Source organism: Mugil cephalus, chromosome 23 (genome assembly GCF_022458985.1).
Source record: "Mugil cephalus isolate CIBA_MC_2020 chromosome 23, CIBA_Mcephalus_1.1, whole genome shotgun sequence".
Classification (NCBI taxonomy): Eukaryota; Metazoa; Chordata; class Actinopteri; order Mugiliformes; family Mugilidae; genus Mugil; species Mugil cephalus.
In genome coordinates, this window is record NC_061792.1 from 4,696,236 (window position 1) to 4,713,836 (window position 17,601).

The 17,601-nt window shown below is 42.0% G+C and overlaps 1 protein-coding gene across 11 annotated transcripts in view; it reads right to left on the reverse strand.

Moving 5' to 3' along the window:
* tns1a (tensin 1a) overlaps nucleotides 1–17,601 on the reverse strand; it is an 85,136-nt gene that overhangs the window by 55,044 nt on the left and 12,491 nt on the right. For all 11 annotated transcript variants that reach the window (XR_007111365.1, XM_047576344.1, XM_047576349.1 and 8 more), the window contains exons 2-3: nucleotides 8,273–8,387; nucleotides 5,901–5,938 (exon numbers count right to left, since the gene is read on the reverse strand). Coding sequence is in view for 10 of the 11 variants with exons in the window: in XM_047576344.1 (XP_047432300.1) it covers nucleotides 5,901–5,938; nucleotides 8,273–8,387 (153 nt within the window). In the remaining variant the exon portion in view is untranslated. The remainder of the gene's footprint in view (nucleotides 1–5,900; nucleotides 5,939–8,272; nucleotides 8,388–17,601) is intronic.

Sequence of the window (17,601 nt, forward strand, 5' to 3'; positions counted from 1 at the left end):
AGTTTGTTACAGATAAAAGTAATGGGAGTTTTCTGTTTTCAGTAAAACGTATGACATGGCACCCTTTCTCTTTCACGTAAGTGCTTGTGTTATGTAAGAATTGACAAGGATTTCAGGCCACTAGAGATTCGTCTGATTCTCCTCACAGCAATAACATCCCCTGGATTTTCTTTCACGTGACAAAGAAACTATTGGATTGTTTAAAAATAGAAATAAGGCATGTGACTGGATCGCCGAGATCTGCTCAGCAGCTTGGAGACGAGGATGAAAACTTGAGGCGGATTTTTAGTGTGTTTTTAAGTCATCTCATGCTCCTTTTTATTTTATTCTTGGACTGCGACTATGAGTCACTTCCCAGCCATCCGGTTTCACCCCTTGCTGCTGCACCAAAATCTTTGAACATCTATGACTCCAGGAAGTGGAAGAAGCCTGATTACGAGAGCGCTTTGTTTGTTTCTGGTTGATAGTAGCGGGTAAATATGTTGCGATTTCGGGCTGCGAAATAGTGGTAGCTGTCAGATCTAGAAAAAAAAAGCTGTGTTATAAATCACCAGCTCCGAATGTGGTCCAGAAATATATGAACTGCTCTGTCAAATATTCCCTTGCTTGCACCCATCTATCTTGCATCGGTACTCCAAGGTTTGCCCAAACAAATTTGTCTTGCGGCCGAGATAGAATTGCAACACCAACATGCTGCATATGAATTTCAAGTACTCGCATGAATTTACTAAAAAAACAAACAAACATGTAAACAGCGTGAAGCCAGGTCAAGGCCGAGCATTGTTGTAAACATGAGAAAACTTTTTTTCTGGTGCACTCTCTTGCCTCGTCCAACCCCTTCCCATCATTCCTCTCTACCCCTACCTTTCCCTGCCAAACCTCGCCTGTGTCTTCCAACCCACCGGCCCGTCCAAACGGCGCAAACCGCTGCGACGGCATTCCAGGAGGCTCCTCCAAGACATGGCAGGGATAAATCATACAGAGAAATGAGGGCTTGTTTCCATGGAGGGTTGAGAGAGAACACGGAGCTTAGGGACACCGTGCTATCCAGTGAACACAAGAAGACAAACATGCATGTTCATATGCAGACTAATGGTATGCTAGTGGGTGGATCTGTTTGCACATTTCTCCTGTATTGGTGCCAAACTTAACCCTGAAACTAACCAATGGGAAGGTTTTGATCCTGCATGGGAAAGGAATTAAGGTTGGCTGAGATTCCACTTTTGTCACATCGATTTGGAGGCTCACAAATTCTGCTGCAATAAGTGGATAAAGTGCAACATCTAGTAGCTCAATAGCTAGATATCTCTTCTTGGCAACATTGGTGGAGACCAAATTATAGCTGAAAACATTTTTAGAAGAGTACTGAATGCGGTGGAAGCAGGTGTGCAGATACTTTCATCTGAAACTCCAACCAACAGGAATATGTGCGGGAAGGTTTGTTTGGAATTATGCCAAAATTTCACATGATCACTTCTCAGACGAGATGCAACTCGAGAGTCAGGCCAACATAAGGAGACTCCTGTCTAAAACCAAGAGCCTCTGCCTCCGACACCATAGGGCGACATGGGTGTCCAATCTGATTTCAGTCACTATCCGAGTAACCGTTTCGACAATTCAGGTCAACAAAGTCTCTCTCCATCATTGCAAGGGATTAGGAATTCAATAACAGATGTCCACACAGAGATGTCTGCGGACAGAAAAACAGAAAATGCCAGAGACCTGTCAGCAGCTCTTTATCGTTACCGGACAATTGTGTTTTGGATGTTTATGCTGACATTTTCATAAGTGTTCTGGTTGCAGGCTAATTGTTGCAGGCTAACAAGATTAGAGGGGCACTGGCAAAATATCTTTAGGTCCAATAAGTCATATGAACATTGTACTGCAGATGTATTTCAGAAACACTTTTTCCGCTTCTTTTTCTTGGAGCTAACTGGTCAAAACATTCACGTCCACAAAGTCGAACTAAGCTGACTAAGCAAAGGTAACTGTATTAGCAAGGCGACACGCAGAGTTAGCCATGAACAGCTTTCCATTTAACAGTTGACACATGAGTGCATCACGGCGCCTTTCCTGTTGTTGATGCACCGAGCAGACTTCTTGGAATTTGAGAGGGGTCAGAGAATTCTAAAGTCAAAACTACCAAACAAACATTCTGAGTTGGAAATTCAACTCATGGGAATATACTGAATTGTCTACAAAAATATTCACATTCCCTAGTGAAGCATCAATGAAAGCCATCTTGAGTCTGTACAGTTTTTCTTTTTTTTTTCTTCAGTATTTTCATTGTGTTGCCTTTTCATTTTATAATCTAAAACCAAATTTAGGTGTTTCTTGTTGCAATTCTAGAGTTCACCAACAGAGGTCAATAAAAGCCGCTCAATATTCAGTATTTTCGGCTAAACTCCATAGAAGTATACATATTATTTTTCCAATTGCTGATTTATTTCTAAAGAAGTCAACAGTTACAGATGGACTCTCAAGTACTAGAGTTAACATAATCCATGCTTATGCTAATGCTCAATAAAATTTGTCTTATTATGGAAACTTCTAGTTTGACACTAAATATGTATCATTATGTAATCATCATATCAAAATCATTAACTAGGTCCAATGCCTCTGCCTGTCCCGAATCCCTGAACTAACTTTTATGTACAAGCATGTCAAAACTATAAGAAAACTGAAGTCGTTATGTTATGGTGCGTACTTTGCAGACACTTAAACAACCTGTATACAGTTTTGGAGCATATGTTACGCATTTACCTTCATCACACCCTCATTAAAATCAGTATAGGCTCCATTAAAATGCCATAAAAACTCAAGAGATGCTGCATAAAATCCAGAGCGTAAAAAACATTCTGACAACTCGCTTTTAACGTCCTGCACGGCATAAAAATGGAAGTTGTGGCATCTTGAAATAATAAACACATAAAATGAAATTGGTGCAGCAGTTATCTCCGTGTCTGGCGAGCTGCAAACCGCTGGCAACCACCTCCATTGTGTTTCATGACAAATTTATTGCCCCGGGTCAACATGGAGTCCTCTTAAGAAAGCCTTGCCGTCTGCCTAAATCCACACTAATATTTGCACAAAGACTTTACTTTTGCACACTTTTTATGGCCTGAAATAATAAGCGTGACACTGCCATACTGTGTCCTGTTTATTTTTATTCAAGGGCCATTTCGCTGAATGAAGCCAACATAAATGTTTGGCTCCAAGTAAACCAATTTTGGGATTAGCACATTTAGAAAGATGGATTAGGAAAGTCGAGCCAAAACTATCTTTTAACCAGATTTTAAGTTCTCAGATGATCAATTATCAGTGCCTTCTCTTCTGACACAAACACCTCTCACTCCCAAAACATGTCCAGTGCCTGTCACCGCCAGAATGAATGACTCATGACGCTATCCTGATTACCCCACCACCCCACCCCCCCACCAATTGCCACCGCAAATGGCTTTGTCTGGTTTTCGAGGTATTTGGCACATTTCGCCTCGGATGTTTTTGGGAACACACAGCTTTTGTTCCTATAGTAATATCTGGGTAGATGGATGGCTTTGGGGATGTTGTTTGGGGGGAGAAAGGGAGAGGAGGTATGAATTAGGGCAAGCTGAAGAGGAGAGGGAAGACGTTTCAAAATTTCTCCCCACTAGTAACAGCTAAAACCACTAAGAATAGCCTTGTTATGCTATTCCCTTCAGCCCTCTCCCTCGTCATTCATTCCTCCTTTTCATTTGCTCTCCTCGTGCGTCCTTCCCCTTTCCACTGCAGATTGCGATCAAATGTGGTGACTAGGAAGGGGTAGAAATGGGCTGTCTGTCATCCAAAGTGGGGAGTAAGAGACAATCCACGGCATGGGTTCATTTCCTCTCATGTAGGTCTCACATTAATCTGTTTTCAGAGCTTCCTGGGGCTCAGAATATCAACAATATATGCAACGTAACCTGTATTGCTGTTGGCACTCACAAAATAGAAACCCCTAAAGTGTTTGTTAGACAAGTTTTCACCTTGTTTCTGACCTTTTTGGTACAAAGTAGACTGTATCAGAGGAGGAATAAAGCACAGTACTACTTGTTGCTAGGTGGTAGCCCCAAAAATCTGTGGCTCTGATAGACTTTATAGACTTTTTCTTGCATTTGTGGTCTGGAGTGATTGACAAGCCCCTCACTCAGCCCTAGCTCCTCCACCCCTCTTCGCGTATGTCCAAAACTGGGCACTTCAGGTCCAAATGCCATAATCAAGGTTTCCACAAACTGAAATCAGCCACAACGTTAACAACACTGGCAGGAGAAGTACATATCATTGGGAATCTTTTGGCAATGTAATGTTCTGGGGGGAAACTTTTGGACCTGGCATTCATTTGTGTGGATGTACCACCCACCTAGACCGGACCAGGCACCCCCACCCCATAGCAATGACCCTCCTTGTTGGCAGTACATGATAAACATGAGAAAAAAAAACAACAGCACAAGGTATTGACCTGGCCTCCAAATTCACTAGATCCCAAACTGATCAAGTGCACTGGAAGAAGCCTGATCCACAGAGGCCGACCCCTCCTTTCAGTCCATTGAGGCCGCCAAAGCCCCCATGAGCAACATTCTGTCATCAGAACCATTTAGGAGGCACAAGGGAGACGCAATATTATCCCTGATCAGTGTATATGAAGCTTAGAAGAATAAACCCTTCACGGGTTGTAAACAATGTGATGTTTTTTTGTGGGGCGGGGCTTAACTGGATGCAACACATCTCAAACACTATGGCCTAGAAATGGCTGTTAGCATATTTCAATAGACTGTTTTGGCAAGAATGGACGTGGAAAACGCATATTTTAGAGAATATACTTATACACTCACTGTCCAAGACCCTGAGTGTTATTTTAAAAAGCTGACTCTGACTGATGGGACTACGGTCACCGACCCCTACACTCTCACTCACTGAATGGATGATTTGACCAAAGGAGGACACAGAGGGACGGAGTCTGGTCTGTCTTTATCAAGTGAAGCCTCTCCAACAAAGATATCACAAGAAGTAAGTGGAGGGTAATGTAGCAAACGTGACTTCTTTTTGGAGACCTGTGAAACACACAGCTAACATTGAGCGAGTAAGCAGTTTGCATTAGCATTAAGAGGTAACAAGAATCCCACAAATAATGATTAACTTAACGTAATTTCAGTCACAATTTAGTCTAACCTCAATGTTACATATTAATCTTATCTGATAGGAAGTGTGCGAAGTTAGTGTTTTTGATTTGTTATTTTATTTTTTTTTGTTTTTGGCACCAAAAAATACAGCAAGACGACATTTTCATGGTTGAAAGTGACAGTGTTGGCCTCAAGCTTCCTCCTGTTTTGCCTCCAGCTAACGTTGCGACGTCACAGTGACGTGGGCCACGAAGGGGTCTATATTCAGTAAGAATTGGGTAATGGGTCAATAAATTTCCTCATCCCTTCCACTTTCCCATGCTGTCAACACACGTCACCGCTCTTGTCCAGTGATCTGCTCACTCGCCACATCTGGGTCGATCAATCCTCTATGCTATACGTTCACTCTAAATCTGTCACTCTGCTTTAAGGCTGTCCTCTCTGTCTCCACCACTTCCACCCTACGAGTCTACATTAGAGGTCTCCATCAGCTCTATACAAACTCCACTGACCACTCCACCACATTCAGAATTTGGACAATTCCTTCCCTATCTACCCTCATCATCTTAGAGCTCTTTGATACCATCTATCTTTGGAGTCCAACTGCCACTCCTCAGTCTCCATTTCATTTAAATCTGCTCAGAAAATGCTTGTTTCAGGTGCCATTGAGACGATGATGCAGTTCAATTAATACCTTTCAGTAATAAAGATTTGTAGATACATGCATGCATTTAGAGTGGTGCAAAATAACTGTCTTACCTTTACTTCACATTTCTTATGGCAGGACAGCCGGCATGCTGGAAAAAAAAGGGAACATTCATTGCTGAGGTGGTTCATTTACTTAGATAAATTTAAAAATGCACCAAAATCCGATCAGTAAATAAAGCCCAATGCAGAAAGTGTGCAGGGAACAGTTTCTGCTGCTGGATATGATGAATAGGAAACATATTGTAGTGCTGCCCCCAAGTGGCCACATCAAGAATAACAGAATCCATTAATTTGGTTGTACCCTTTTTCTTTTTGGCCTTATTTAAAACCTTCAAATCGAAGTTAAAACTGTACAACCTGGCACACAAAGCTGGTAGAAAGTATGAAAGGAATGCTTCCAAAAAGATGTCTCGGTATATAGAAACAGAACTTTTTGCAGGTACGACCCTTGACCCTCCACACCTGCCGTCTACCTAGGTGGTCCACAGGTGCTGCGTAAATGTGCCTCTGAAGGGTGAGCACAAGAAAGACGGTGGTGTGGGTGCTGAGAAATAGTCTGGGTGGTCTTCAAGATGCTAGAAAAACAGCCTCAGGTTCATTAATGTAAACTTGCTCAGCGGTGATAAATGGGTTGCTAGGTAGAAGCACATGCGAAGTGTTGATTGGTAATTATTTGTAGACGGCAACTGTAAAGAGAATATTTGTCGGACCAATTAGAGGAGCAGCTGTGCAAACTAGTGTAATGGTGTTCATTTAACTTAATAGGAATAAGCCTCAGATGAGCTCAGGAAGCACTAATCACAGTAGAATATCTGCAGAGTATTTGTAATGTCTACAACAGAGCTCCCAGACGTGTGATATTCGAGCTTCAAAGTTCCTCCCTGACTTTGAAACCGGTCGACCCACTCGAGGTCCACTCGGTTTCTTTCAACGCCCAGGCATCCCGGATGGAGTTTCTGCGCCTGTCATCACGGGAAGATCCTCGCACAGAGACGAGCTGTTGTCGCATGTGTGACGTTCCATACTTTGGTCACAGAGCAGTCTGTGGTAAGGAAATCATCAGAAGGCGGCAGGGAATCGTTATCGGCTCCAACCCATCCATTGAAAGCAAAGACCAACTCCCACACCATGTCTTTTCCTCTATTTTTACTTCTTCTTGTCATTCGCGTGTAGAGCACCCTGCGCAAAATGTAAGATATGCATCTGGAAGAGCGCACAGCACATTGTCTTATTGTCTTATCTCTCGGCCACAAGCCCCTGGAGCAATGTGGCCTTTAAATGGGGTGCCTAGCAACACTTCCTGGTAAGGGACAATGAGGATGCTCGGACAAACGTGACCATTTTATTTTCTTCTCTCTCTTGTGAACCTCCAATAGTACTGATGGGAAGCTTTTCAAAGAGTCGGCCCTTTTGGCCCCTGCTGTAACCGGCTCTTATGGCTCCCAAACGGCTCCCAAACTTTGTTTAGTTTCACTTCTATTTTAAGCTAATTTAGCGATTATGAATGGTTTGTCTCCAATTTGTTGACTTGAAAGCACGCATGAACACACCACAGCTGGGGAAAAAAAATGACTTCCCAGCTCTCGTATGGGAATCCGAGTAGCTTGTGAATGTGCTCTAATTCTCCTCTCCTTTATTTTCTTATCCCATCTCCCAATCCCCTCTATACCCCATTTTCTCTCTCTTCTGCCTGACTCTGCACCCCCCCCCATCCCTCTTTCCCCTCTTATCTAGGCTAATGCAGCAGCAGCAGCAGCCATGCTAATTTTAACACCAAATCCTCAGCCAAAGCCCTACACGAGCCCTCTCTCCTACTGCTGGGCCTCTGTGTTTGTCATCTCGGCCTCAGCTACAGTTGCTGCATTTGTGGTGTAACACAAAAAAGCTGGTGGGTGGGTGGGGGTGGGGGGCTGATGATTTCCCTTGGTCTTTTCTTGGAGTGACAACAAAACCTTTAATTCTTTTAAAATTGAATTGCGCGGAGGGAGGGCATGGGCTTTGAGGCAAAAAAGGGGCAAAAGACACCAAAGGACATTTACATACTGTACAGCACAGGTTTTCAACAGCCACGACCATGACCCCTAGGGGGTCTGCAGAGGTACTGCGGGGAGGACGCAAAATCTTTGGTTGATTAGACATTTTTATACATATATATATATATATATTTAAAAAAAAATGAATATAATAAAACGTTTTGAACAGTGTCATTGTTTTTCAAGAATTTGACCTGACCCCAGTTGTGTCTTTTTGACTTTTTGCCCCATGGCATGCTGGGATAAACCTCCTTCCTGCCAGCCACCCTGAGCTGTAATCAACAAATCTATGAATGAATCCCTCCCTCAGACAGTCCAAGAATTTAACCCGGAACCCATGTCTGGCCACAAATCACTCGGCCAGATCTCTCCAACGTCCCAGACACTCACCTTTGCAGATGAGGCCCTCTTTGGTGATGGCCTGCTTGCATATGTCACAACTCTTGGCCTTCTTGAAGGGCTTCAGCTTGAAGGTGTGCGTGTGGACGCCCTCCAGCTCGTCGGGCTGAGGGAGAAAAGAGGAAGGAAGAGAGATCAGGAGAGCTGAGCTGGTGCTTACACGGCCAATGGAAACACATTTGATATGTGATGTATGTGCCTGAGACTGGGTTGGATCTCGGTCTTTTTGACATTTGGTTTCAGCAGACTTCTTTGCTTTGGATTTTTTTTTTGGTTTTCTTTCACAGAGCTAAAAAAAAAAAAAAGATTATACAGAGATTATTTCCCTGTTAACACTTCCTTGCATTATTCTGTGTCAAACTGATGCGGAACAGCTGCTCAAAAGAGAAGCCAAAACTGGTAGAGCTCCCCCTGGTGGCAGGCTGCACTACAGGTCATAAGCTCAGTAGTATCGATACCAAGGCCAGTATCGGTATTGGATCGATACTATTGATTGATTGATTGATTGATTTTATTGGTCCCCATGGGGAAATTTGTCTTCATTGACTGTACAACAACCCCAGCAACAACAACAACAACAGCAACATCGTGCATCTATTGAGGTTACAGTTTCTCTTCTGTACGTTCAGCAAACAACTCCACCAAGTGTGTGTGCGAAAGGCGCTTCTCCACCGCCACCTGTAGTAAAAGGTGGGATATGGACAGAGTAACACTCAAATGCTAGCATCACAGTAGCATCGCACAGCTGGCACTGATGCAATTAATGAAATGTGCTGGTACTTGGATAGCCCTGCATTTACTTGGTATCTCCCACCTCTAATGGGGACGCATTGTCCATATTTACATACAGTCTTATATGCAGTATATGGTGTGCACACATTGGTGCAGTCCACCCAGAAGCAGAGGATGTTTTCACTTTGAAGTTCTCTAATTAAATGACTAATTAATGATGAAGAGGAGGAGGAGGAGGAGGAGGAGAAGGAGGTGGTGGTGGTGGAGAAAAAGGGCCTCACAGCAGCCAAGCCTCAAAAACTCTAGGAACGATGCATTTGTGTGTACGGCATTGTATGCATGTGTGTGTTTGTGCTTAATTTCAGAGTAGCCTGAGGACAAAGCAGTTCTAGAAACTGCACCAAAAGCTGAGCAGAGAGACTGAGAAAATAACTCTGTCCGTCTTAAATCAAAGATATTGCCATGGCGACGATGAAGGTGGGGTTGCATGTGGCGTTGGCAGGATAACAAGAAGGAGGATCCCTCAAAATTAATCCTGTGACTTATCCAAGACGTGTAGTGACATTTCCAACATTGTCAAAGCGAGTTAAAATGTGATCTTCCCTCCAAACAGCTGCACATTACTCAGTCCAATAACAATGGAACTGGGTCATTGGTTTCCCCTTTTAAGGGAACTCTAAAGCAGTTTTACATTCTGGTAGTGAGGCCTGCATTGTGCAAGGCAGCCTGGGTTAGTTTTATTTTTTTATGAATATGACCCTCAGACTGGGAAAATAGCATCAAAGGACAACAAGAATAGACGGCAAATTTCCAGATCTGCTCTTTTCTCGTTTTGCCTTCCGACAGTTTCTTTCTCGTCACTGAAAGTCAGGCCAAGGAGAACAGACGCCCGCCTCTCTCTATCCCCTCTCTACACTCCTCTCCTCTGTCCCGAGCTCACTTTTCTCAACCTCCCCGTGTCTGAACGGCCTCCTCAGTGAGTCATAATAGTGATGATGCCATTTCCTTTGTGTATTTGTGCAGCTGGGCCGGTCTCGGAGTTTGGGGCAGCTTCTGGGCTGCTGGGCTGTAAATCTGAGCGCTCTTTGTGGAGGTTGGTGTTTTATAGACACCTTGTTCTGGCTATCACCTTGAAGGGATGAGTGGACGAATCCCTCCAGGAGTAATTAATCAGTTAGCACTTCCGGCTTTGCTTTGGGGAAACCTTCCAATACAGTCTGTTTTCACTTGAGTTTTTTCCATTTGCATTTTAAGCTGAACGGTTAGCCTTTAACATCCCAATAAACACTGGTACCTCACATATTCAATTTGAGCTCATGTTGCAAGTTAAAGTGGGAAGGTGCAATCTAATCATCTTGTTACAAGGCTCCACAGAGTGGTATTAGAATTTAGTGTGCTCCTTTGCATCTGGGAACCCACTGGCTACATCTGATGACTTAGCTTTGGCTAACGTTTCGGGGTTTGAAATAGTCAGCAGACATCCAGGCCATGTTGACACCATGCGGTAGTTATGGTTTACAGCCTAACAAGTAACTTGAGACGCAAAAAACGGACGGCGTCTACCACAATATTGTTATAGTTTACACTCACCCAATGGCATTTGCCTAGCAAATAGGATTGTGTAATCTTGGTCACCAACAGGGTATGCAGTGACGATCTGCCGGCACGATATAGCACTTTTAGAGTACTGCGGGACCTTGATGCAGTATCCTACGAACATACCCTTACACTTTTTGCCAGTTGGGTTGCCGTGAAAACATTACATTCAATTGTTTCACATTTACAGCAATAGATGAGCAGAGGTTTTGGTTTGACAACAAGCAGTCCATCAGTTAACTAACTAACGCGACTAATGTTCGTAAAAAGAAATAATTGTGCGTTTGGTTACTGGATATCTAATTAAAGTTTTTTGCAGTATCAAGTAAAATAGTTATGTTTGGGTTGGGTCAAAATGTTTTCAAATATGTACTTGTTTCTCACTACCTGGTTGGAGATGAAGCGTAACATTTGCAAAAACAGTGACACCTGGAGGATTATTTTAGTATAGCACATCTCAACCAAGTGGTAGAGTTGGCCCAATCAGGTAGACACTCCTCTCATTGAAATATAGTGACAATAATCTGACAAAAGTGTTTAAGTGTTTTTAAAAGTAAACTGAATTATTATATCAGGAACTTCAACCCAAGGACACTACTGGCCACACTCTCCTTAAAAAGACGTCGCCCTTGAGAACGCTGGACAACCTCTCTAAGCCATTTTTGTGTCTTCCTTTTTTCACTATACCCTCCGCTACAATTACTACTACTACTACTTTTAATCACTGGAACTACACCGACTTCAAAGGACTCCAGGTGTGATGAGGCTCACTGATGAAAGCTACGCTAAGTGGTGTAATCCTTTACCTCGCCATCTCTGAGCCAATTTTCTGCTCGCTTTTCCGAAGCTCCCTCTGCTTTCCCTTTCCCCTCTCCATGTGCCGCAGTCAATTTGGCTCAAAGCTTTTACAAAAGTGTATTTCTCAGCGTTTTCGCTCGCCCTATCTCCCTAAATCTTAATGGCTTTTGTCACACCATGACACGCTCGCTAGAAGCTCCGGAGAGGAATCATGGCTGACCTTGGCTGCGCGGAGCCTCATGCAGCATATTAGAACAGGTAGATTCCAACAAAAAGACAATATGCTAACAGGCACAGTGATAATTCCTGCAAGGAAAACTCATCCTTCTCATGCATGACCTTTTTCTTCCGGGAGTTTGTCGCCGTAATGAACAGCGGCTTGGGTTTAAACGCGGGTGGGCCGCAGACATTTCTTTCATTAAAGTGAAGGGATGTAATCCGAGCTGACTGATATCCATCGTGATTATTGGAAGACTGCTTGGATTGACTAATTAAAAAGGACAGCCCGGACAGAAAACAATTAATGCAGAACGTGGTTAGAGGATACCGTGAAAATGTTGTTTTGCACCGCTCTGATAGACGTTTCAAACAGTTGCATTGACATGAAGCCCTTACAGTGAGTGTCCAGTTGATCCTGATTTGTATTCATTCTCATTCAAATAAGCTGTGTATTCCTTAGTTTTTCTTATTTTATTTGTATTTAATTGGTTTTTCAGACTAATAATGAGACCAGATAACTGTCTAAGCCATTTTTTTACAGCGTGGGCCCGGCTGGGTTTATAAATAGCATTTAAAGCACCTTGGTGCCACGCTGCAGCCCTGATGTTAAAGATGACCTGGCAGAAAGCCGGCAGCTAAACCAATCAGACGCAGCCAGCTGTGTCACAGTCAGGTGCCATGGTTACCTGGCTGCCACGGCAACGTGGGTCAACGTGTCCTGTCAAACAATGATGGATTAGGTGGGATTTAAAAAAAAAAAAAAAAAAAACCTAAAACAAAAAAAAACATACAAGTTTGCACACAAACCCTGGCAAACAGGCCCAGAGTGAGTGTCGAGACAACAGGAGTGCAAATGGTTTTTGGACATCTGCCATCCAGCATTTGGGATTCAAATTTTTTTTTTCTTTTGCTGTTTTTTTTTTTTTTGTTTTGTTTGTTTGTTTTCAAAGGGAAAGGCAGCGTCTTAACAGTTTTGCCTTTATTACCTCATCTCAGAATTGGGAATCTAATCAGTAATCTAATTCACAAATGGAAACGATCAGTTTCTTAATCATCTGTGCCGGGTTTTATCGCATGGTACGCAACAGCTCGACCCTTTCTAAGCTAAAGTTTAGCCAAGAAATGAACATTCAAGATAAACTAATCTGCAACTTGTTTTCCCACTCTGAAAACTAACACAAGTTACTTATAAAACAGAGGTTCAAAAGCCCAAAAGCAGCCATCCAAAAGATAAGCCAACACAGAAAACTTAAAAAAAACAAAACAAAAAAAAAAACACAAGCGCTGTCCTCTGTCATGTTAGGAGTCTCCCAGGAGAGTCCAGAGAGAGCAAATGGAAAGGAAAGTTATGAAGAGACACTAAGGCAAAAAGGAAGGGATGACGGAAATGGATGTAGATGCAGAAAAAGGAGGGGATAAAGGGATAGAGTGAACAGTCTAAGAGCCGAGGGTGGAGGAAGGGGAGAGTAGGTGTTTCCGTGAGTCTGTTTGTGTGTCCAGGCATATAGACAGGAGGCCTAGTAAATCAAGCCTCCTGTGCTCCTCTCCCCCAGTTGCACTTAGCTAATGAAAAGCATCACTACACTACCTCGACCGCGACCCCACTTAGAGAGCCAAGACGTGGGAGGAGGAGGGAAGCAAAAGAAAGGCAGGGAGGGAGGCCTGAGACTGTAGACAAACTGAGCACTTTTAGATGTGTTTTACTCATCCTTCATTTAGGTTATAATTTTGCAGGTCCTTGTATGACTTGGGTTTTTTTGGAGTACGGTACAAGAAAATGGTTATGCAATGTTAAATTTAATTTCAACAAAAAGCTGGGAATTATATTAAATATCATGGGGCAAGCTAATGGCTTACTCACGTTTTCAATTTATTTTTCCCCAAAGATGCCATTTTTAACAACAGATTTCTAACAAAGAATCCCATGACTACTTATGCATGTTTCAAAAAATTTAGGGGTAGTATCTACTTAACACAAAATAACACTAGCAACAAGCTGATAAACATAACGTAGCATTTAGCAGCTGAAAATGTAAAATAAATGTGGAGCTGCAAGAAAGTGACCATAGCACTCAAAATTGGCAAGACTGCGAGAAAAATTACTCGAAACAAACATCTCATCTGATGGAAGTGTAAATAACCAACTGTCTGCTAAATTAAAATGTGCTGTCAAGGGATGTGAGTCGCTTGATTTTTTTCTGGAACCAGATAGCAATTAAAAATGTCAAATCAATAAAAATGCATATTAAAATTCTGAAACACTTTACTGTCAACAAAAAGCAGACACATAGTCCTGTCCATAAGCAGAAATAATGATGATATAGAGTGTAATAGCAACCAGCTTAGGGCAAGCTAACAGTTAGCTACCTTTTTAAATATTCAAATTTTCTTCACTTAAAGTGGCCATATTTAACACTTTTGAATAACAAACAATCCCATGACTGCTTAGAAGAATTTAAGAGTACTATCTACTATCTACACTAAAAGCTGGTGAACATAGCATAGCATTTAGTAGCTAAAGTCGTGGATATCCCACAGGAGTTGGTGTAGAACAAATACAGAGCTACAGGAGACTTACTATAGCACCGAAAAATGGCAAAACTGCCTGAAACATGGCCCAAACCAAAATATAATGTTGTGAAGCTTAAATAATCGACTATGAGCTAACATAAAATCGCTGTCAAGGGTGATTAGTGGCTGCAGCTTGCTTTTTTTTCTGCAACAAGGTAGCAATTAAATATGTCAAATTAATAAAAATGCATATTAAAAATGCTGAAACATTTTACTGTCTACAAAAAGCAAAAAGACACGCAGTCCTGTCTGTAATTAGAAACAGTGATGATAAAGAGTGTAATGGTGGCCAGCTTGGGGCAAGCTAACAGTTGACTACCTTTTTAAATTTCCAAATTTTCTTCAGTTAAAGAGGCCATATTTAACACTCTTGAATAACAATCCCATGTCTACTTAGAAGTTAACTGGTGCCTTCTTGTTGGTTGCTAGTTCGTAGCTGACGGCTAGCCTGCTGGTCAGTTTTTCAGTTGGACTGGGCTTCTAAATTTTGTTTTTCCTTGGATCTTGGCACAAGGGAAAAGTGTTGATTGAAATGTAGATGCATATTCCATCTTACCGAACCCCCCCCCTCACTCCTACTGTCAGGGTCATTGAAATGCTGGCATTTCCCGCTCACACCAGGGGACTGGATTATGACGGCCTACTGCTATTGGCTAGGCTAGTTAGTTGGTGTCCTCTTGTTGGTCGCTAGTTGGTAGCTGACTGCTAGTCTGCTGGTCGGGTTTTTAGCTTCTAAATGTGGTTTGCATCTTGACACAAGGGATTGTAACATCTTATCTTGTGTATTAATGAATAAAGAAGAGAGTACTATGACTAACTCAGCACAAAGTTAGGAAATAGCTGGTGAACACAGTGTAGCATTTAGCCGCTAGAGTAGTGCATATTCCATAGGAGTTGAAGTAAAATAAATAGCACCCAAAATTAGTAAAACTGCCTGAAACATGTCCCAAAATGAACAATAATGTTGTGAAGTGTAAATAATCAACTGTCTACTGACATAAAATTGTTGTCAAGGGACATTAGGCTACAGCTTTTTTTTTTTTTTTTTTTCTGGACCCAGGTAGCAATATTTTATCATTTATATTCAGTAGACTGGATGTTAAAAGTGCTGAAAAACATTGAAGTTAAAATATTACAGTTAGCTTTGGTCATTAGCCAGAAGGTAGTTGGCTTGTAATTTTTCTAATTTAACAAGCTGCTAATTAAAAGGGTTCTTAGTGTTGCAGTTTCCATGATGAACAACAATAGTTAAGTAACACAAAAAGCCTTTTTTGTACACGCATGCAAACATAAACCACTTTGTTAGGAGTGGAAGGCCTCAGCGTAGAGTAAATGTTTGTAGTGGGGATCTCCTGTTTATGCCAGGTGCCTTTTGAGCTACTTCATCTGGAACTGAATCCCAGATGCTCACACTCGCTCACACACACACACACACACACACACACACACACACACACACACACACACACACACACACACCCCTTACACACAAATGTCCAGCTTCATCCCCACATGTATGGCCGGCGAACCCCTTCCAATGCAAAGCTCCACATATGGTTCCTTTTATAGCTCAGTTAGGGGAAAGTCTTTCTGCATGATTTGGAAGGATGGTTCGAGAGCACAGAGTGGAGCACGTTGGAAGAAAGATGCACAGTATCATTTTGCATAATGATGTAATTCGACACAAACCCTGTAACCCCATTAAACGTTCAGTCGGTGTCCTTTAATGCACAACAGCCATCTCAGAGGAACATTAGAGCCATTTGGAGATTAAAATTTGAAGCTTTTTTAGTCTTTAAGACATACAGAGACGCACTTTTAAGATGCATATGAGGTGAAAAGTAAGTGAGAATGAGGGAAGTGAATTATTTTCTGAATGAGTGACCACCTGGCAGACGGATGAGGTGAACAGACGGAGTGTATGACTCACCCGTAAATATATAAAAAAAGAAAAAAGGTTAGGGTTGGCACGGAGCAGCAAAACCAGCCAAGACGCTGGATGGCATGACTCAATGAATCGAGCACGAAGAGCAGGCCTGCAGAAGGGGAAAAAAGTCCTGCAACCCCCCCGAGAGGCAAAAGCGGAGCCACACCTGCTTTCAATTTCCACCAAATTGAAATTCTGTCAGGAACAATGGGCGCCTTTGTGAGACAGAGAGCGGGAGAGAACGAGAAACATACAAAGGACCGGAATGACATATCTAATGTTTGTACGTCAGGGTTTGTTTCTCTCTCCTATTCCAGAAAGCAGTTTCCATATTTACATTAAAACTATGGCAACATGAAGATCAGAGAACTAGTTTGTGAATTGTGATTCTTTCAAAATACTATTTTGTCGTGGTTTTCTTCCAATCTGTTGAATCATTGACACTAATTTATATAAAAACTGTATAACATGTATGTAGAATCAGATAAAACCAAAAAGAAAACCATGTGTTTTTTTTTGTTTGTTTGTTTTTTTTTTTTTTTAAGAGCCTGATTGCAATTCAGAATTGTAGTTTTATGAAATTTAGAAGTGCTCAAGAAAAGCTTTAAAAAAGAATGGTCAGGATCAGAGATACAGGGGCCGAGATATTTTGAGTTTTGTTCCAACGTAGCAGTCAAACTAAGAAAAAAACAGCTGCATCCTACATTTCCCATGATGCAACTCACGATCCACCAAATAATCCATAATGCAGCCGTTCATGATATCAATTTGTAGCATTTTAGGTAAAATATCGTGACACGTCTGCTATTTTCAGTATCTGTACAAAGTGGCACAAAGATTATAAAAGGTCTTCCTGGTGAGGATCATACAATTAAAAAGTTAAAACCAATTGGATTGGAGAGTCTCCTCGTCCATTTATGAACATTTCTTTGCGGCAGATTGCTAAATAACACAGGGCACAGTGAGATCTCTTATCAGGATAGTCATTATTCTGGTTATAACCCCCAAGGGGCCTTCTTCACTGTGATTATGGCTACATCAGTGATTGCCAGCAGAGAAGTACCCATAATCATAGTTAAGTCGAGCAGGCTGTTAAAAACCATAGGCACAATTGAGTCAACCTTTCTTTAAAATAGTGAAGAGTATGAGAAGAAACTTAGTGTATTTCACTGATTTAAACTAAAGGCAGTGTGTTGTTGTTTTTTTTTTAGTAGAAATCAATGTCATTATACTGGAGTTCTTTTTAGGATCACAAACACTACAAACTGAAAGCAACCAGAAAATGTGTTCAAATGTACGTGTTTACGGGTTGGAATTTTACATAAGGGCTGCAGCTGTCAACCTGTTTGCGCCAGTGCGTGCAATTACAATCAATACCAGGTGTAGACAGAGAGCCGCGAAGATCAATGAGCTGTGATCATGAAGTCTAGGGCGCTTATGATCATTAGTCAGCCACTAATGAACTTAGAGCGCCATG